Source organism: Bufo gargarizans, chromosome 1 (assembly GCF_014858855.1).
Source record: "Bufo gargarizans isolate SCDJY-AF-19 chromosome 1, ASM1485885v1, whole genome shotgun sequence".
Classification (NCBI taxonomy): domain Eukaryota; kingdom Metazoa; phylum Chordata; class Amphibia; order Anura; family Bufonidae; genus Bufo; species Bufo gargarizans.
The window spans coordinates 396853952-396876575 of record NC_058080.1 but is presented as its reverse complement, the minus strand read 5'-3'; the positions used below and the strand labels follow the sequence as shown (position 1 = coordinate 396876575).

Sequence of the window (22624 nt, the reverse complement as noted above, 5' to 3'; positions counted from 1 at the left end):
GGCCAGATTCTCATGTCCATATTCCAGACATGTGTCCCAGCCCAACTGCTCATTTACGGAACAGAACTCACAGAATCATAGGGTTATTGAACCGGTGGTTGGGCTGGGAAACCTGTCCAGAATATGGACCCTGAAAACATGAATCCGGGCTAAGTAGCCAAAGCTGAATGTGGTAGATTTATTAAAACTAGTATAAAAAGAAAACTGCCTTAGTTGTCCATAGCAACCAATCTGACTCCACCTTTGAAAAATGAAAGGTGGAATCTGATTTGCTGCCATAGGCAATTACCTTTACGCCAGTTTGATAAAGGAGGGTTGGTCCGCTCCAACCCTCCAACAGAGAAGAGCCTTGGCCCCCTTCACTGCTGCCCTACGAGACCACAACATACCTTATCGTTGGGGCTTCCCCACTAAGGTTTTGATCCAAAATCAAGGCACGATGCATGCAGTACATTCCCTGGACTCAGGAAGAAAACTTCTGGCAGATTGGAACATTTCCATGAAAGAACCTCCCGAACTCCAATCAAAAGGACCAGAACCTATTGCACTGGACTGGCAGACGGTCCCGGCCAGGCGTAGGCCACATCGCTGACTGATGATCGGTTAACTTGTTGAATGTTATTCGATTAGGTTTAGGGCTCAGGCGGTCAGTTGGGCAAGGAACTGCCTCACAAGTCCACACATTAGTGCCTGATGGCTATCAGGTGCCGTTCCATAGTTATAGTTCTATCCTTTTTCTTATGTTTATTCCTTATGTCTCTTTTGTTGTTGCTTTATTTGTCCTCTACAAGTACCAATAGATAACTTACCGAGGGGTCAGAAACCAGGGATCATGTATATGGGAGCCCTAGATCACTATTTCATTCTCATGTTCATATTGATGTAGGTTTCACCTTACAGATCTGCTATTCCCTCCTTCCAACATGGTTCTAAAAATCGCCGCTTTAAATGTAAGGGTTTGAATAGCCCTTTTAAGAGATCCATGTTGTGGAAGGAAATTCGCAAGCTGAAATGTGATATTTTCTGCGCCACAGAAACCCATCTGCTCCAAACTGATGGCCACAGAATTCATCATCCTAGGTTCCCGCATATCTACCAGTCTCACTTCTGTAAAAAACAAAGGGGAGCGCTAGTGGCCATAAGCCATTCAGTGGCTTTCTCTTTGAAGTCCTCAGTCCTAGACCCTAATGGCAGATATATAATTTTAATATGTTCTATTAACAATGTTGACTATACGTTGGTTTTTCTTTATTCTCCTAACAGACATCAATTATCCTTTCTTCGCCGCCTAGCTGCAAAAGTACGTGGGCTGAGGTCTGGCCATGTGATCTGGAGTGGAGACTTTAACTCTATATTAGACCCAAGCACAGATACCACAACTCCCTCCAGAGAGACTCCTGGAGCTATTCTCCTTTTCTGCAGGAAGACCTGTATGACATTTGGAGAATACAACATGGATCTGAAAGAGACTACTCTTTCTTCTCAACAGCATGCCGATCATATTCCAGAATTGACATGTTTTTAACCAGCAGGTCAGTGATTGCGAACACGATTTCGTCATCCATCCACACGATCACATGGTCAGATCACGCCCCAATCACCCTATTGCTGAAGGAATCTCATCTTATTAAACCTTATTCTCCTTGGCGTAACAACACGTATGTAATTGACCATCCTGATGTGTCCCTAGAACTCAATTCCGAATTAACCGAGTTCTTTCACATAAATGACGGATCTGTCAATAATCCCTCCACCCTATGGTGTGCCCACAAGCGTTTATCAGAGGAGTCTTCATTAAAATAGGTAGCAGACTCCAGAGGGAACGCAAGGAAAAAATAAACAAAATTACTAAATGAGATAAAGAGAGTTGAGACCCTTAACAAATCTTCAGTTTCTTCTTTACATTTAGATAATCTCAAAACACTTAGATCTCAGCTATCTGCCTGTCTCCTTTATAGGCATGAATTTCGCTTAAAAAGGACACAGGCCACCTTTTACTCTCAGGATAATAAAGTGGGTCGCTTGCTGGCAAGCCGCTTAAAACAGAGAGCAGCTAAATCTAAGATCTCATCTCTTCTAGACCCTTCCTCAGGGAAGAAAATAGTATCCCCAATGGAAATAGCTGATGCTTTTGGAGATTTTTATGCCTCCCTATACAATCTATCCCCCCCAAAAACTAGTCACACTACCACAACCAGATCTCATTGACGCTTTTTTAGACAGGCTAGGCCTTACACAATTGACTGCTGCCCAACTACAAACTCTCAATGCCCCTCTGACCATTGAAGAACTCAAAGCCATTGTTAAAAAACTACCCCCACACAAAGCCCCAGGTCCAGATGGCCTATAACTCCTATTATAGAACTTTTTTTGATCAGCTCTCCAAGTATATGCTACAATCCTTTGAATCAGCCAGAGAATCAGGATCCTTCCCCAAAGAGATGCTTGAAGCATTAATAGTGACTATTCCCAAACCCAACTGATGATCCAAAAAATTTCCATCCAATATCACTTCTTAACACGGATATAAAGATATTTGCCAGAATCCTATCATCCAGATTGGCCCCCCCCTCATCCCCTTAGTACACTCTGACCAGGTCGGTTTTGTCAAAGGCCGCCAAATACAAGAAAACTCTAGAAGAGTCTTAAATTTACTCTCCCATATCCAAAAAAAGAAAACCCCGGCACTCCTTGCGACACTTGACGCTGAAAAAGCGTTTGACAGCATCTGCTGGTCCTTTTCCTTTGCGGTTTTATCCAAAATGGGGATAGAGGGCCCTGTCCTTGCTTCTATCCAGGCCCTTTATAAAGGACCCGTCTGCTAGAGTCTGGGTAAATGGGACCTTGTCTAGATCGTTTACCATTTCCAATGGGACCAGACAGGGCTGCCCTTTTTCCCCCCTAATGTTCATCTTATCTATTGAACCCCTTGCCCAGGCCCTGCGATTAGAGAGGGAAGTATCAGGTGTCCAGATAGATTGCAATCATAAATTGAGTTTGTATGCTGATGACGTGATACTTATGCTTACAGACCCTGCATCCTCCTTATCCTCAGCCCTAGACATTATTACCCTTTTTGGTCAACTTTCTTACTATAAGTTGAACTCATCCAAATCCCAAGCTTTACCCCTTAATTTGACCCCCCAAACAGTTAAGCTTCTCCAAGAAAAATTCACTCTAGATTGGCAACCTGACCAAATTCAGTATTTGGGTATAAACCTTACCTCCTCAACCCGTCGGTTATATATGGCCAACTACCCCTCCTTGCTATCTGGTATTAAGAATGACCTACAACAATATGATAAGTTTGAAATATCTTGGTTAGGCAGACTGGCCACTTTCCAAATGTTTGCATTGCCTAAACTTCTCTACCTATTTAGGGTTCTCCCCATTAAACTTCCAATATCATTCTTCTCTCAGTGTAACAAGATATTAAACGCTTTCCTGTGGCGTGGCAAGAAGCCTAGAATTGCGTCGAAAAATCCTGCACACCAGGAAACAAATGGGAGGCATTAGTTTGCCAAATATCCATGACTATTATCTGGCGTCACAAATTGGCCCATTGGAAAGCTGGTGGAAGTTGGATTTCTCTAAACAATGGACTCATATCGATTCCACAGAGGTTTTAGGGGGCAACCTTAGAGACTTATTGGTAGCCTCGCTATCGAAGACTTTTATTAGACGAGACTTTTCCTTCCTCGCCTCTAATGCCCTAGACTGTTGAATAAAATATTACACTCTCACCACCAAAGACACCCATTCCACTATTGTCCCCAACACCATTAGTTGTTCTAGACCACCTTATCCCTGATCTGGGTGTGGGAATGTGGAGCAAATATGGTTTGACAGAAATCCCCCAACTGTATCAAGATGACAGTCTGACCTCCTTTGAATGCATACATAGCACATTTATGGTCCCCAATGCAGAATTTTATAAAAATCTTAGAATTAGGCACTTCCTAGCTGAAAATCCCACTTTACCTGCCATCAATAGACGGATATTGGAGACATGGTCACTACAGAGCCAAATTTCTAAAACCCTACGTCCTTTATACTCCCAGCTTAGTAGCAAAGACAACTTCACTAAATCCGCACTGCTGTTATCTTGGGAACAAGATCTTAAGTCCAAATACTCACCTTTACAATGGCAATCAGCTTTTAAATATGTTTCGAAGAACATAACCTGTGTGACTCAATATGAATCATTTGTAAAGACCGCCCTAAGGTGGTATTTCACCCCTGAAAGGCTGCATACTATATACCCGTCAGTCTCCCCTTTATGTTGGAGGAACTGTGGTTGTAAGGGTACGCTGTTTCATATTTTATGGGACTGCCCAATAGTTAGGCCTTTTTGGGTTGAAGTCTTCTCCCCGATTTCCCAGCTCTCAGATTCAAAGTCAACTCTGAGCTCTCCCTCCTCCTCCCCCTCTCTAGCATTATTGAGGATTGACATCATGGATGTACCCATATCTTACAGGGGTCTAGTTTGTCATATCCTCCTCTCAGCCAAGTTAGCTATCACTTCAAAGTGGAAATCTCTTCACCCACCCACTATTCTCGAAGTAATCCAAAGGGTTAATAAAACTTGTCTATATGAACAAATCATGGCCTCTGCATCTAATAATACAACCTGTAAGACAAAGAAATATGAAAAAATGTGGAGGTTGTGGAAGTCCTCAAGATACATGTTCCCCTCCTGATCTTCCTCGCTAAAGTAAGATGAAAACCCTTCACTCATACTTCCCTTCCTTCCCCTTATTGGTATACTCTGATGAACTGTTGATTTTCTATATTTCTGTATTATTTGTTAATTTACTTTATCATCAGTACGGACCTATGTCTTCATTCCCTTTGTGTGGGATTTACATGCTCAACTATGACTGTACTCACCTGCGAGTGCAGAACAGTACCATCTGTATTCTATTTTTTTTGTTGTTGATGATATACCATAATAAAATATTTTTTTGACTTTAAAATGACCCCCCGGCCCCATCCCTTTGACACTTAGAAAAAGTGTAATCCTAGTATTCCTAAGGAATAATGGCAGTGGGGTAGATATACTGCTGCAAATGAGCCCGAATTATGGTGCACATGCCTACACCAAATTTATTAAGGGTATGGCTTCATAGCGATTTTGGGCGCGACACGTGTTTGCTGCCAGCACTGCTGGAATTTTCCAGGTTTGAGTGTCGCGCTGTGACCCCATTCATTCCTATGGCAGCCCTACTACACTGCAATACTTTGAGCGCAACATGATCAGCATTACCGTGTAGCCATACCCCGAGTGTTTTAGACACTTTTCATCCATGTCCAGCAAGAAGACGCTGTTTAGGAGAAAGCGGCCATGGCTTAAGATGACATAACGTGCGCAAGATTGCCCAAAGAAAGCCATCTAGTAGGGGGTTTAAACTCAGACTAGACAAAGTAAAGGACCAACAGATTTACCGTCCAGCATCAGCTGCTGTGATAAGTCTAGAGCATTTCTAGACTGTCTCAGCTAATCTTAGGGAGGATTTTGAAGACAAAAATCAGGCGTGGATCATGAAAGAAAATATTAAGGACAGATATGAATTTGTTTTTTCACTCCCGATTATGGTCTTAAAAAAAAAAAAAACTGAACATGTGGCCGAACCCTCAGACAGTATTAGAAAGTCTGCTTGCATGCTCGTCTCCATTTGTATTTTATGAGAATTTTTTTTTTTAACCCAAACAATGCATCATTGCTACTACAAGGATCCTAATGTAAAAGGCTTTGATGACCTTTCAAAAGGAATTAGCAAGACACATTCTCAGTTCTGATCATTACCAGTTGGTCTTATACCAAAGAAATTAATTTACATTTCATTACAAAGCATTCAGCTTCATAGTCGGAAGCCTGGCATTTTGTTGACTAAAGAATACATTTATTGGAGTCAATCCTATTTTACTCCTCATATTGAGCATACAGTTTGACTCTAGTAACCCCAGCTGTGACTTAATTAACAACCTCAATAAATCCTACTTAAAAACCACAGACAGCAAAAGATTATGCAAATTTTTCCAAACACCCATGTCTTCGTAAACATTCTATGTTCAGAGGAGAGATTTCTGTTACCCTCTAGAATAGTGGATGAAACAATAATTAATACTCAAAAGTATAGTGTTAAAATTATTTTATTTTAAATCCAACAAAAAACATTTAAAAAGGTCACAATTAAAAAGACAATTGACTTTACATTTATTCACATACTTACGCAAGACTTAACCCAATGGCTAGCTAATATCTCCGACATTTATATTACAAGACTATTATACAGAACAGGAATATTAATGTTGGTATTCTATGTACACTAAAAACACAATTCTCGGGAGTAACTAGACCACCGTGATTTTGCAGCTTGAAAGAATGTCTTCTACTAGTCGCTTGTACACCCAGGCATCACCTTTAAGCCGCTGTCTTCTGATCCCTACTACATCAGGCTTGTTGAGTTGGCACACCTCTAGTTCGAACTGCATTGTCACCTTCCCAAAGTCAGACTGTGTTTTGCATTTTAAAGTATACCTGAAAATCATAAAATTCCAAGAGTTTATAAAAAATAAATAAAAAAAAAGCCTCTAATCATTCTCACAATACCTGCAAGATGCTACCATTTTCAATCATGTATTGGATCCAGCACAGAGAGTTTAATATATACAGACTCTCACAGCACGAGAGTAGCTAGTGGAGAAATACTTAGGCATCTAGAGAATTATACAAGACATGTGGGTGCAGAAGCAGGCTGGACACAATGGGGGGAGTTTATCATTCCCCTTACTCCTCTTTTCACCGCCATCCTCGCTACTTTCCTGAATACCAGGTGGGGCAGCAGGCATAGCACATTTATCGCCTTTCACGCCAGTTTTCTGGTGTAAAAGACGACTGCTAGGCGCTGGCATAGATTTTAGTGCCGGAGATGAGCCCAGTTTACGGCCTGGCCTGTTGCTGGAATGAAACCCTTAGGCCCCTTTCACATGAGCGAGTATTCCGCGTGGGTGCAATGCGAACGCATAGCACCTGAACTAAATCCTGACCCATTCATTTCAGTAAGGTCCATTGTGGGTCTATATTACACACAGACAAAAAAACAAAAACAAAAAAAAAAAAAAACAAACAAACACACACACACACACACACACATATTTTAGACCAGAGCTTCACCACATAAAATTCTATAAGTAAAGGCAGCGGCACAGGAGTGCCGATGCAGTCTCAAAAATGCTGATTGGCAGGTGTCGGACCCACAAAAATGCTGATTGGCGGGTGTCCGACACCCACAGATTAGATATTGATGACCTAACCTGAAGATATATAAGAATCTCAGAAAACCCTTTTAAAAATGTACATCAATGTAGCCATAGAGGGGTCATTGTGGGACAAGTTGCATTATTCTGTGGCATCATTTGGGGGCACAGATAACTTTTTTTTTTTTTTTTTTTACTTCGTCTTTTTATAGAGCAGAATAAATGAGGTGTTACCCTAATCATACAGACCAACAGAATAAAAAAGGTAAGAAATATGTATAAGCAGTCTATGTTATACTACTTTTGCATAATAATGGCACACAATAGGAAAAACAAAATAAAAAATTGGTATTTTGTCACCTCAAACCAAGAGGCATAACTTATTTTCCCCATCAATGTGGCATTGTTCTTTTGTAGGAAGTGTCATATCTTTAAAAAATAAAGTCTTATTTTTATTAATAAACTGCTCTACTGCAATTTTGTAAAAAAAAATACTTTAAACATCCATATATCAATTCTGTGGCATCCGCAAAAATATAGAACATGTCCTATTCTTGTCCACACTATGGACAAGGAGAGGAATGTTCTATTATGGGCTAGACTTTCATTCCATAAAATGTGAAATGCATACGACCAGTAGCCATGTTTTGCGGATCCATGTGGACTGCAAAACAGACCACGGTCGTATGCATGAGACTTGAGGGCCTCAAGTCCCTCTCTCTCTGTTTTACCTCCTAGATGTTGCAGTTAGAGTTTACCATTATTTTATTGTTTACTTTTTATTATTTTAAGGAAAGAGGGTCGATTTAATCTTTTATTTTTCCTTTATATATTTTTTAACACACTTAAATCTGACTACAATATTAAGTAGTCAGATTTGTTTAAGCCCTTTTTTAGTTCCCTAGAACTACAATATACCGTGACCTGAATTTACTGTTATAGTATATTGACCTGCCACCTGCAGGACAACATAGGAACTTCAGCTTTAATACACTGGTCTCTTCAGAAAGACTCTGGGTATTAGAAGGAAGGACTGGCTTCCCTGAACACCGCACGGGGTAGCGGGGTCTTAACTAAGAAGCACACACTTGTTTTTTTTGCCATTTAGATGCAGTAGTCACGCTTGACCACAGTATCTGAAGAGTTAAATGCCTGCAATCGACATCGTCAGTCGCATACATGAGCTGTGGGATTCTGCTGTTTGAAACAGCAGAGAACCGCAAGCGCTATATTTAACGTATTTTCGCTTTCACCTGACGTACCTAGGTTTTTGAGGAGGAAAATTTGAAAAAAATAAATATTTTGAACTTTTGGTGGGTCTTGTACTAATGGTGATCTGTGGATGACCCACTGTTATGGCGGGGACGGACATGGGGGACGACGACCCACGACCTGTGTGGACGACCCACTGTTATGGGGGGGGGGGGGGGAACCGACGACCTGTGTGGACGACCCACTGTTATGGAGGACCACGACCTGTGGATGACCCACAATAAGTGTCCCTGTGTAAATAATGACCCCAATACACTGGGCCCCACACAGCAATGTTCATATGTAAAGTGTAGTCATGTAATCCTAATAAAAGTAGCGCAATCCTCTGCAGTAGTACTTACTATCAAACTACTGAAGCAGGCCAGCCGCGTGCGTCACCCGCTTCATCATCCGCCTGCTCCTCCTGCTTCATTAGTAAAGTGGGAGGAGCAGACACATGACGGAGTGAGTGACGTTACATGGGCGTCCTGCCTGCTATGGTTGTTTTCATACTAAGTACTACTGCAGAGGATTGCGCTACTTTAATTAGGATTACATGACTACACTTTACATATGAACATGTATATGTACGGTGTGTCTTATAAAGCGATTGCTGCAATTTTTACTTTCACTGATGCATCGCCGGCCGCTATGATGCACAGCGCGGCCTGTGATGTATCAGCATGTATAGAGGAGGGGCTAGAGGACGGCAACTCGCGGCGGGGCCCGGTTCTGTTATTGTACTCTATTACAACGGGCCCCGCCGCGAGTTGCCGTCCTCTAGCCCCTCCTCTATACACGCTGATACATCGCAGGCCGCGCTGTGCAGCATAGCGGCGGCGATGTCTCTGCGAAAGTAAAAATTGCAGCAATCGCTTTATAAGACGCACCGTACATATACAGTGCTGGGAGTCCAAGTTAAATCCACTGTCACCATTTAACATCGCATATGATGTAGTAGGAAGCAGGAAAAAAATAAAAATAAATTATTCCAAATGGGGTAGAATTGGGGAGGAAAAAATAGAAAAATTAAGATTCCACTATAAAGTTTTACGTTTATTTTTTTTGTTTTCAATTTACGACATGCGATAAAACTGACAAGTTACTTTCATTCTACAGGTCACTACAAATCCAGCAATAACGTGTATATTTATCGTTTTTATTGCACTTTGATACTGACAAAGCTCTGGCTCGTCCGATCAGCTCGGGATGGGAAGAGCCAGCTTCTGTGTTTCAACGGGCTAAGATGTCGTGGTCAGGATTGAGCCGCGGGTGTCTGCTGTATGAAACTGCAGGTACCCCGCAGCTAAGGCGCCTGCTCTGCTCAGTAGCACGGGCCATCTTTAACCCCTTCACGCAACATCACGTACATGTACGTGGGGGAATGTGGTGCCTCACCGCATTACCACGTGCATGTACGTGATCGGCTTTCACTGTCAGCGCAGGGACCGAAGCGCTGAAGGTTCAGTGAAGCCGGTGTGCTGGGGTTGCTAGGCAACCAGAGAAGCCGGAAGGAGCTGTATTGGACCTCTGACCCGCCCACGATCGCTGTGATTGGTCCAATACTGCAGAGGGACTGTGTGCCTCTCCTTCTCTGATCGTCCCCATTCCTGTCAGGGAAGCGATCAGAGAAGGAGAGAGTGACAATGTATACTAGTCATGGAGCACTGCTACTTAGCGCTCCATGACTAGTATACTCGTCATCGCATTTAACTGTCACCATGTCTGCAGACATGGTGACAGCGCTGAGTGCCGGCTGTTACACACAGCCAGGCACTCGGGCTCAATGACGAGGGGGGGGTCCTGTGACCCCCCCCCCCCCCCCCCCCGATCAGAAACCTAAAAATTGCCAAAAATCTAATTTGTTTAACCCCCCCTGCACCCCTGAATTCATTTATGTGGCGGGGTGCAGGGGGGCGGTGCGGCAGTTGCGGGAGGTGCGGCAGGCGGAATCGCGATCCCCCGCCCGCCTCCCATTATAATAATCGTTGGTGTACAGTGGGTATACCAGGGTGTCAGCACATTGCTGACACCCTGGTATAAACGGCTGACATCGGTGATGCGATGTCAGCCGTTTAACCCTTTCCATACCGCGGTCCGTACGGACCGCGGTATGGAAAAAGTTAACAGCTCAGGGAGCTCCCTCCCTCTCCCATCGGAGGGCTGCTGTACCTTTGCAGCGCCCCGATGGAGAGGGAGAGAGCCCTCAGACAGCCCCCCCAGAGCCCAGTCCTTACCCTTCCCCGTCTGCGCAGTTCTGACCATAACTGAGCAGACGGGGAAGGTTCCCATGGCAACAGGACGCCTGTTGCCAAAGTAAAAAAAAAAAAATATATATAAAATCAAAAAACACATTTATCACTGATTAAACATGAGAAAAATGAAATTCCCTACACATGTTTGGTATCGCCGCGTCCCTAACAACCGGATCTATAAAACAGTCATGTTACTTTTCCCGAACGGTGAACGCCATAAAAATAAAAAATTTAATTCTCAAATTTCATCCCCATTTGCCAATAACTTGTGCAACACCTAAAGGGTTAACAAAGTTTGTAAAATCAGTTTTGAATACCTTGAGGGGTGTAGTTTATAGAATAGGGTCATTTTTGGGTGGTTTCTATTATGTAAGCCTCGCAAAGTGACTTCAGACCTGTAGTGGTCCCTAAAAATTGGATTTCTGAAAAATTTCAAGATTTGCTTCTAAACTTCTAAGCCTTGTAACATCCCCAAAAAATAAAATATCATTCCCAAAATAATTCAAACATGAAGTACACATATGGGGAATGTAAAGTCATCACAATTTTGGGACTTAATTTTTCCAGTGTCATGAAGTACAATATGTGACGAAAAAAAAAACAATCTCAGAACGGCCTGGATAAGTCAAAGCGTTTTAAAGTTATCAGCACTTAAAGTGACACTGGTCAGATTTGCGAAAAAGGACCTGGTCCTTAAGGTGAAATAAGGCTGTGTCTTGAAGGGGTTAAAGACCCAGCCAATGTTTGAAGCATTGACATCCACAGTATATGTGACCGATATTGCCAAGGAGTTAAAGGTTGGTTTTTTGGAGGGTTAGAAACGCTACAATTTTACCTGTGGACACATTTTCAGCATGTTTCATAAGTGTTACCCATTTGTACCTGGAGCATAGCGCAAAAGACTAAAAAACCAATTGAATTCTGAAACGTACGGTATTTAAACAAGTTTTGTAACTCTGGATAGGCCATCAGTATCTGATCATTGGGGGTCTGACAGCCGGGACCTATGTCGATTAACTGATTGAGAAGGCACTGGTGCTCGCAATAGTACCGCTGCCTTATCGCAGCTTTGCCTAGGTCATGCGACGTCATGTTCATTGGTCAAATGGCCTAGGCGCAGCGCAGCCTTACTAAAGTGAATGAGGCTGCGATACAAAGCACAGCTGTTATACAATGTAAACTGATGTGACTGGTAAGCTGCACGAAGGCAGTGGTGCCCACACGACCAGCGGTGCCATCAACAACAGATCGGTATGGTCCTAGGTGTTGGACTCCCACCGATCAGATACTGATGACCCATCAAGCTAGATAGGTCATCAGTACGAGATTCTCGGAAACGCCATTTAACAGTTTATGCAAATTGAAATCTAAACTAGATTTAGTGACACAATGAGAAAACCGTAATTAGACTTATCGGTAATTCCGTCTCCTTGAATCCACCATGACGGCTACACATGAGATTGACCCCTTGAGCTCTGTAGGAACACACAGTTTAAAAGCCCCCACCCACTCGCACCCACTAGCGTTTCCAAACCCAAGTGGGTGCATGAAAATTATTCATTTATATTCCGGCAGGCAGTTCCGTCGTCGGAACTGCCTGCCGGATCCGGAAATCTGGATAGCATTTGTAGACTGATCCGGATCAGTCTAATAAATGCATTGAAACACCAGATCAGTCTCTTCAGTGTCATCTGGAAAAACGGATCCGGTATTTATATTTCTTTGAATTTTTAAAGGTCTGCGCATGGGAACACCGGTTCCATTTGGCCGGAACACTTGGTGCCGCATTTTAATGGAAAATAATGCTGTAGCCAGCATTCCGGCAACTGTTCCGGAATTTTAGACAGAGAAAATACTGCAGCATGCTGCGGTATTTTCTACGGCCAAATACGGTAAGAGTGACTGAACTGAAGACATCCTGATGCGGCGGACTCTCGAATTGCTCTCCATTCAAAATGCATTAGGACAAAACTGATCAGTTTTTTTTTCCCGGTATTGAGACCCTAGGATGGAACTTAATACCAGAAAAGAATAACGCTAGTGTGAAAGTACCCTTACTTCATACTCCATATTTGAACAATTAAGGGAGGGAATATACGAGCCGTAATGGTGGATTCAAGTCCAAATTACGGTTTTCCATTTCATCCACCATGACGGCTACACATGAGAACTAAAAGATTAAGGGTCCATTCACACGTCTGCAATTCTGTTCCGCATTTTGCAGAACAGAATTGCGGACCCCTTCATTTCTATGGGGCCGCACGATGTGCTGCCCGGATACAGAAATGCGGACCCGCACTTCCGTTCCCGAAAAAAATAGAACATGTCCTATTCTATTGCGGACAAGAGTGGTGTGCAGTACACAAAAAGCGGAACACACATTGCCGGTGTCAGTGTTTGGCGGATCTGCAAAACACACACGGATGTGTAAATGGACCCTAAACGGTGGGTGGGTGGGTGGGGGGGGGGGGGGGGGGGGGGGGGGGGAGAGCTACTGCTTACAGAACTTTCTGGCCAAAAAAAGGTCAGATCTGTAGAAGCAGAGACATTTAGACAATCATGCTTTATGAACGTACTTATACTTGACCAAGTAGCAGCCCTACAAATCTTGTCAAGAGATACACCAGCCTTTTCCGCCTAGGAAGAGGCCATTGCCCTGGTGGAATGGGCCCCTAACGTTAGGACTTGTAAGACCCACTAGGGAGTAACAGCAGGATATTGTGGTTTTTATCCAGCGAACTATAGAAGCTTTGGAAACCTCCTTCCCTTTATTGTGACCTGCAAACTGAATCAGAAGATTGTCATCCTTCCCAAATTCCTTAGTCGCTGCTAGGTATTGGATAATTGTCTCCCTTACATCTAGGAGCTGGAACTGTTGTTCTGTTGGGTTTTGTGGGTCTGTACAAAATGAAGTTAAGATGATTTCCTGGTCCCTATGGAAGTCTGAGACCACCTTTGGAAGGAAACCAGGATCTAATCTTAGCACTATCCTGTCAGGAAATATTGATAGATAGGGTTCTCTGCAGGAGAGGGCCTGAATTTCTCCCAGGCGTCTAGCTGATGTTATAGCTTTTAGGATTTCGATATTATAAAAAAAAAAAAAAAAAAAAAAAAAAAAAAAAAAAAAAAAAGGAAGTAATCGAGATACTCGATACCAAGCGACTTTTCGACTGTGGCTAGATGAGATAGAGAGATATATAGAGATATAGAGAGAGATATAGAGAGATATAGAGAGAGAGATATAGATATATATCTCTATCTATCTGATTTATACTTAAATATATCATTTTTTAAAAATAAACTATTTCCCCCCTTTTGGCCGAAGTTGACGGAGCCGTATCTTAAGCACCTGAATATTAATTTATAAATACTTACAAAATATAAATACTTTAGATTTTTTCCGCACATAGTCCCCCAAACATCTCACCCTGTACTGACTGGGGTTTTTGGATATCATAAATACCCATGGTAGCCCTTAGTAATTCCTCCATTTCCTCAGAGGAAAAGTAGTAGTATTTAATCATTTCCCCCTCTGACAATACATCATTTTCAATATGTCTAGAGATGGAAGCCTCCTAGTCCATGTCCTCTGTGTCAGAGGATGGAACTGATAACCTAGATTTTTTTTTTTCGCCGGAGGCGTAGGAGGAACTGGTGTAAGGGAAGCCAGGGAGGATTTAATTTAATTTTGAATCATAGATTTAACCTCCATAAGGATAGATGGTTGCTCTTCCTTTAAAAGCTCACTAATGCAAGATTTGCAAAGTTTCTTTTTATAATTTTCAGGGAGGTTTTTTTTGCACAAGTTGCGCATGTCGCATACTTGGATTTAACTTTACATTCGTTCACTCCCTATAAAAAAAAGCAACCAGGTATCAGAATTTGCACACCAGCAAAGCATGAAGACAAATGCAGATTTTTTTTCCCCCCCCACAGGGAAACTCAACAGGAGCGGCCGAAGGTGGATCTGCACTTTCCATGTGGCGTCCAAGGCTTTCAGGAGCAGACATGCTGTAGCTTTTCCAGGAGCAGGAATCAGTGGAGACAGCAATGGACCGAATCGCCTGCTCTTTTACTCCAAGAGCGACATCTGACGTCACTCACAAGCGTGCACCCGCGCTCCCCACGTGCTCCCTGGCTCCGCCTATGCCAGGAACTGGGCTCAATCTGCGGCTCACACCTCCCGATCGGCATGCAGTGTCCCGCACTCTCTTGTCCGCTTCCTCACTAAAGGGAAGGAAGATCATGTGGCAAGGAGTGAAAGCAGGTCCCCGCTCTCAGGGATGAGAATCAACTCCTGATGGAGGGCAGAGGGGAAAGGAGGAAGTAAGACAACCCATATTCCTTAAAAGGTACCTGAAAAATAAAAAAACTTCACCTCCCACAAGGACAGGAAACACTGATGGGCGAGTTGTGGGTGGGGGTTTTTAAACTCTGTTCCTGCTCCTACAGATGTCAACGGGTCAATCTCATGTGTATCCGTCATGGTGGATGAAATGGAAAACCTAAATCTAGTAATCCAAATGCACTCACCCCTTCTGTACATAGTCGACATTCTTCGCTGGCAGCACTCTGACTATTTCATTTAGTAGCTGGTCAGGAGTCAGTAGATTAATCATGGTTACATTGTAATGAGCCTTAAAAACAAACAAATTTCAGTATACACAATTATAGTCCTTTCTTATAAACATGAAATGATATACACATCAGGAACACGTGTCCTGATCCACAAATATGCTTCAAGAAGTCTTACCCTGAGCTTTCTGGGTCCATCTCTTGTGCATCCTTTTCGTTTGCTTGGCGTTAACATTGTTATTACTTTATCAAGTCCTCTTTCCAGACTCCCAAATACCTTTGCTCCTTTTTTCTTCTGAGCACTATCCAAGTGTGCTTGATTCAAGTCCAAATCCACAGAGCGACAACTTAAAAAATAAAAATAAATGAGAGAATAGCTATACAAATGTACATAACCATGTTTTAAAGCCCTGTGACACCACCTAGTGGACAAACTCAACTGCATTCCACAAAAGTCCACATTCTCATTTCAATTTGAGATCACATACAGGATTTTAAATCTAAAATGTACATATGTAGCTTAAACTGTGAAGCAGGTAACACTTGAAAATCTAGGAATGCACAAGTTATAGCCATTGCAGCAAAACAGCAAGCACTTTGTAAAAAGATTAAACAGTTTCTATTTGTTAATGTTGATAAGCTGTAGGCTCTTACTGAGGGTAATGGGAAAGGTTTTCTTTTTTCTAAACAGAGCAATCTATTGTTTCATGTGCACCTTCAACTTTATTAAACAGCTTGTATAGAATGTATTAATAGTGATTATTTGCACAAGCAGGATGGGTGCACAAAATGGGCTTATGGGGTGAAGCCTCACCTGAGCCATGGTCCCTGTGGGGAAGATGTGTAAGAGAACATTACGATAAATGGCACTTCTATTTGCGGACCATGATGCAGAATGCTCTTATTAGGCTTCCAGTGCCAGCAGTGAATTGAGAGAGTTAGTGATGCGGAAAGGGGGAGGGGCGGCTAATAAGAGGAATCATATTTCTCTTAATATAATATATTACAACATTTCTTCTATTTGCTTGTATTATTTTATTTTTCCAATAAATGAAAACAGCAATTACTCACTTTAGTTTTCTGTTCTCTAAACCTAAGTGCGTCCTACAGTCAGAAAAACATTTTGTGATCACTTACCGCCTTTCAGGACTCATTACACCAGTCATCTCACTGTCAGGCTGGGCAGCTTTCTTTATAGGAGTCTCTTTGGTGGTAGAATTTATTTCTGCAATAAAAGAAAATTTACATTCAAAATTTCAGTTTCTCAAAAAGCAGCAATAATGTAGAGAGGACCCATCACTTATTTTTAACCCAATACCTTTACTTGTTCACCCTAAGCAGATGCCAACACTTTTTCCTTCTCCCTCAATCGGTCCCTCTGTGTCACCACATTGCGACCCAAGGCCTGTTTCCGGCAGAGGATCTCAAAACCAGGCCAAAACGTATCAGTCTTGTCCCCATTCATTATCAATAGGGACAAAACTGATCAGGATGCATTCCGTTCCTTTTTTTGACCAGACACAAAACCTGCTGGTTTTGTGTCTGGTCTGCGAAACAGAGCAAACCGGAGCCGGCATGAAAATCAATGCAAGTCAATAGTCAAAAAATGGATCCGCCGCCCATTGACTTACAAGGCTTTTCATACCAGATACGAGTGCGGACCACAGCCAGGTGTATAGATGTGCTGTTCTTCCAAGATTTATTAGGATCTTGTGAGAAATTCCTATGTAAGCAAGTAATTCCAGAGCCAACAGCATTGTGATGAGCGGAGAAGACACAGAAGGAGTAACTGAAGACCTGAGCAAAAGGTTCAAACAAATGTTCCTAGAGCTAGTTGACAACATAGTTAAAGTTCAAAGGGGCTCTGCAGTTTTTTTTTTTCAATAGATTATCAGCATGTGATCGGCAGGGGCCCGACACCCGGGACCCCTGCCGATCAGCTGTTTGAGAAGGCAGCGGCGATGGCAGTAGCAGTGCGCCTTCCCGCTGTTTACCGCAGGCCCAGTGACGTCACGACTAGTATCAATGGCATGGGCAGGGCTAAGCTCTGTTCACTTGAATGAAGCTTAGCCACGCCCAGGCCTGTGATACTAGTTGTGACATCACTGGGCCTGCGGTAAACAGCGAGAAGGCCACGGCACTACTGTCAGTGCCTTCTCAAACAGCTGATCGGCAGGCGTCCCGGGCCAATCAGATGCTGGTAATCTATCCAGAGGATAGATCAGTTTAAAAAAACTGCAGAACCCCTTTAAAAAGGAATATTGGCTACACTACCTACATGTGGAAGAAAGAGGAAGCCATCATAGTCTGTCATCAAATTCCTTATGAGGCAGGTGGTTAAAAATGCTTGCGTTACCTCAAAAGACTTGCAGAAGATTTGGTGGAAGCAGACACTGAAGTTCCCAGTTAAAACAGTAAGGCCAAACACACAAAAGAAAGTTCAATGTGAGAAACTTGTCAGTGAGAGGTTCTGTTATTACCATCACTCCTCTGACCGGATCACACAGCACCATAATACTTTATAATACGGTGTGACCCTGAGAATCCTGGAATCTACTGAATTACACAAGACACAAAACTGTCAGAGTAATAGAAAAATGAATGGGTTTGCATCCTATCCGAAAAAAACAAAAAAACAAAACACATACACACACACACCACACACCACACCACACCAAAATGGACACGGAAACCAAATACATTCATGTGCATGAACCCTTTCGCTATCAGCGCCGTAAGTGTATGGCGCTGGAGCGATGGGCAAACATGGCGCCTGCTCGCACGTGCAGCGGACGTCACAACGGGTGGGTCTCTGCTGTTTCAAACAGCAGAGACCCGCAGCCAATTACCGCTATAGGCAATCATGCCCGATTGCGGTAATTGAAAGCCTTTAGATGCCGTGATCAAGTGAGATCACAGCATCTGAAGGGTGAAAAACACGGAAGCTCGCTCTTCCGTTCTTTTTAAAATCAGCATACTCTGCGGCCAATGAGGATGCCAGTAATTGGATTTAAATGTGCTAGGTCTCACTGAAGACACCTAGGGCATTTAAGCTGCAATTCCTTTTTTGGCAAGCAAATGGCAGGCCAACATTGGAAATAACAAAAAAGTAAAAACAAAACTTCATGGGTATCACCAGGACCGAAAACACCCGTAATATTAAAATAATTTTTCCAATACCACGAATGGCGTAATGGAAAAAACGAGATTTTTGTATTACTTACCAGTAAAATCTCTTTCTCGCTCTTTCCTTGGGGGACACAGAAGACCTTGGGTATAGCTCATCTCCCTAGGAGGCGTGACACTAAGAAAAAACTGTTAAGCCCCTCCTCCACAGCTATACCCTCAGCCTGGAGAGAGAGGCTGCCAGTTGCGTGTCCAAGTAGTGAAAAAAGGCAAAGTCCAAAAGTGGAACCAACAAGCCAACTACCCAACGGGTAAAACAACTCGGAAACCGTGCAGAGAAAACCAAAGAATGGGTGGGTGCTGTGTCCCCCAAGGAAAGAGCGAGAAAGAGATTTTACTGGTAAGTAATACAAAAATCTCGTTTTCTCGCCCAGTTTCCTTGGGGGACACAGAAGACCTTGGGACGTTCAAAAGCAGTCCAAGAGGGGAGGGACCACAGCACCAAGGCGAAGCACCCGAAGGCAGCAAGGAAATGCCGCCTGCAAAAACCAGGCGGCCCAAGGCAGCAGCCGCCGCCGAAGCCAGAGTACGCACTCAGGAGAACCTGGTAAAGAGTGCAAGGAAGACCGTGGCCACCCTGCACAATGACATGGCTGAAGCCCAAGGCCTCCGGCCCCGGAGGCACCAACCGCTCTGGTGAAATGAACGGTGACACCAAAAAAACAGAACCCTGCCCTTGAGCAGTAACCACAGCAATAGCCATTTGGTTAAAGCGGAGGAAAGCACCCAGGAGCCGTTAACCTTGGCGCGGACCTCCTGGAAACAAGAGACGAGCGTCGACAAGAGTCGGAGACGTCCAAACAAAAAACCGCAGACACTTCAAGTAACAGAGTCCCAGTCGCAGGTCCAGGCCAGACTGGAGAAGACCGAATCATGGGAAGAGAAAGGCAGAATTGGGTGAATGACCAGCTTCCTAAAGAACCCCAGGGAAGACCCTAAGTCAGACAACAGAACCTGGACGAAGCACGGCCGGGAGCTAACACTAGTGTGCTCGCTGGACTCGTCTGGGCAGACGGGAGGAAACCCAATGCGAGTAAGCGCAAATCAGTGACACGGGCAAAAAGGTCGGGAAAACTGGTCCCGTCGGCCCCCGAGCAACGCCGTCCCGAATCCACGCGGAGTGGGGGAGCAGATGGACAAACGGAAGGAACCGAAAGGGACCCGGCCAGTATCCAACAGACTCCAGGACAAGTCAGGCTAAAGTCCTTGTCGTTGTAGCCACCACAAGAAGGTGGTGTTCTACAGTCCCGGTGTGGGGGCCTGAAGGGTAATCTTGACAGAAGAAAGTAGGCCCGCCAGGTTACCGAGAAGGTAAAGTCCAAGTAGGACCATCGCCCAGAAAGGTAAAAGTAATCTGCACCCAGCGGGAGGACAGAATGCGGCAAACCCGGTAATAGGCACACAGCTAGTACAGCCAGTGTGAACCATGGAGACAGTACGAGGTCATAAGGAACACCGGGACCATCCATATGAACAACCATGGTCTCCCCAGGGGGGAGGGCAGTGAAGGAACAGCCCCTGAAGCCTGGCCGGGGCAGAAGCCACATCGGAGTAAAACTGACCCCGGAGAAGCCAAAACAGAGCCGTCGAGAGAAAAATAGCCGAGAAGACGGATGACAGCCTCCAACCGCAAGGAGGAGCGGGCAACAGGGAAGCCACAGGACCGCTCAAAAGCAGAACTCCGCTACTCCGAGATGTCCGGCTCACCAATTCGCAGAAGGCGAATACCCTAACGAATCGAAAGTGGAGGTCCCTGAGACCTGGGTAATCGAGCAACCAAGAGAAGTTGGGCGACCTGCTCGAAAAGAGCGGCTAGAACCTGGTAGCAAAACAAACTGAAGCACGGAGGGTGCCAACAGGAAGGACTCAAACCAAAACGCATCCAAGAGGAGGAAAGGCAACAGGCGAGGGAACCGTAATCCCGCCAGAGCCAACGTAGACTGCGAGGGACGCTGGAGACAGCACTCTCGACCATGTGACCGCTTGCGCTGGGAAGCAATGCCACAGGTTAACTAATGGGTACACATCTAGGAACCACAAACACTCCCCAGGCGGAAGGGCCAACGAATATGGTGGATACCGTCACAACGGAAACACCAAATATACCCTCTGAACAGAGAATGGATACCACCCAGCTCGCTGCAGTAGAGAGCAATAGAGCCCGTCCAGGCCAGGTGAACAGAAAGATCTCTTCAGAGAAGAATGCCAGGCCGGCGGCAATCACCGTATCCCAAGAGAAAAACGTCAAGTCGCAGGAAGAATGGAGGCATACGTACAAGCAGCCCCATAAGCAGTGAGAAAGCCAACCCACCTACGGAAGGAGAAGGCATACACGGCCCAACAACGCACAGAGTGCCCAAGAGCGTCCGCCCACTGCGAAATAGTCAAACAGCAAGGAGGGCCAGCCACAGAGTCCCACAGAATCCACGGAAGTGCAAAGTGCAACCGGAAGGGGGGACATACACAAAGGACTAGTATGGCATGCGACGGAACGCAAGCAGTCCGCCCAGAAGAGAGGGCAATGTACTTGGCAAACATTGCGGGCAGCAAGCATGCAAAGCCCGCCCCACAAGGGGGTGATGCCCAAGACCAGCACCTACTTCAGAGAAGTAAGACATACCATATTCCGCCCAGAAGAGGGCCATGCACATGGCCACACCGCATCCAGCAGGACGTCCACCTAGTGAAAAGTGGACATGCACAGGGTAATCCTAGCATTAAGTGAGTGTGCAATAATCCACCAAACACCGAATTTTGTGAGAGTACAACTACTCCGCCAATGAATGGGGACAAGTACAAGTCCAGCACAGCATATACAAGGACAGTTGTGAGTCCTGTGAGCGCACAAAAAGTCCACCCATGGAATGAGGGGTGGTCACGCACAAGGCCAGCACCGTATCCAATGGGAGTGCAAGCATTCCACCCATCTTAGAGGCCAGCAACGTATCTGGTGAGAGTGCAGTATGCTGCCCAGAAGGGGGAGCCATGCCCATGGCCAGTATTGCAACCAGGGAGAATGCGAGCACCCCGCCATGGATGGGGGTCAGGCACCTGGCCAGCAGCACACTGGCGAGAGAACAAATACAGTCAGTGAGAGTGTGTGTATGTTGCCTGAGGAAAGGAGACATGCCCATGGCCGGCAGCGAATCCAGAAAGAGTGCCGTACACCGCCCACGGAAGGGGGAACATGTATATGGCCGGCAGTGGATTTAGTGAGTTGCAAGCATCCCACCATGGAAGGGGGTCATGCACGCGGCCAGCAACTTACCAGCGAGAGAACGACCCCAGTCAGTGAGGGCGTATGCATGGCGCTTGAGGGACGAAGGCATGCCCAAGGCCGGCAGCGAATCCAATGAGAATGCAGCATACCGCCTATGGAAGGGGGTTATGCACATGGCCGGCTGCCCAGCACCATAACCAATGAAGTGCAGTATTCCGCCTAAGGAAGGGGGTCATGCACAAGACCGGCAGCGAATCCAGTGAGTGCAGCATTCCCCCCCTGGAAGGGGGTCATTCACAAGACCGGCAGCAATCCAGTGAGTGCAGCATTCCGCCTATGGAAGGGGGTCATGCACAAGACCGGCAGCGAATCCAGTGAGTGCAGCATTCCGCCTATGGAAGGGGGTCATGCACAAGACCGGCAGCGAATCCAGTGAGTGCAGCATTCCGCCTATGGAAGGGGGTCATGCACATGGCCGGTATCAAATCCAGTGAGTGCAGCGTTTCGCCTATGGAAAGGAATCACGCACATGGCCGGCAGTGAATCCAGTGAAAGTGCAGCGTTCCCCTATGGAAGGGGGTCGTGCACCAGACTAACACCGTATCTGGTGAGAGTGCAGATTCCACCTATGGAAGGAGGACATGCACAAGACCGGCAACGAATGCAATGAGTGCAGCATTCCGCCTATGGAAGGGGGTTGTGCACATGGCCTGCAGCGAATCCAATGAGTGCAGAGTTCTCGTGCACATGGCCAACACCGTATTCGGTGAGAGTGCAGTATTCCACCTAAGCGGGGGGTCATGCACCAGGCAAGCCTGCAACCCGAGAGAGTGCAGTATCCCGCCTAGGAAGGGGTTGTCTGCACATGGCAGGCACC

The 22624-nt window shown here is 45.0% G+C and overlaps 1 protein-coding gene across 1 annotated transcript in view; it reads right to left on the bottom strand.

Annotated features, from left to right (window-relative positions):
* Positions 1–6177: 6177 nt before the first annotated feature.
* Positions 6178–22624, bottom strand: part of LOC122920961 (maternal embryonic leucine zipper kinase-like) — a 68939-nt gene continuing 52492 nt past the window's right edge. Inside the window, exons 15-18 of the mRNA XM_044270811.1 lie at positions 16479–16566; positions 15520–15688; positions 15300–15403; positions 6178–6541 (exon numbers count right to left, since the gene is read on the bottom strand). Of these exons, the coding sequence (XP_044126746.1) occupies positions 6355–6541; positions 15300–15403; positions 15520–15688; positions 16479–16566 (548 nt within the window). The 3' untranslated portion in view covers positions 6178–6354. The remainder of the gene's footprint in view (positions 6542–15299; positions 15404–15519; positions 15689–16478; positions 16567–22624) is intronic.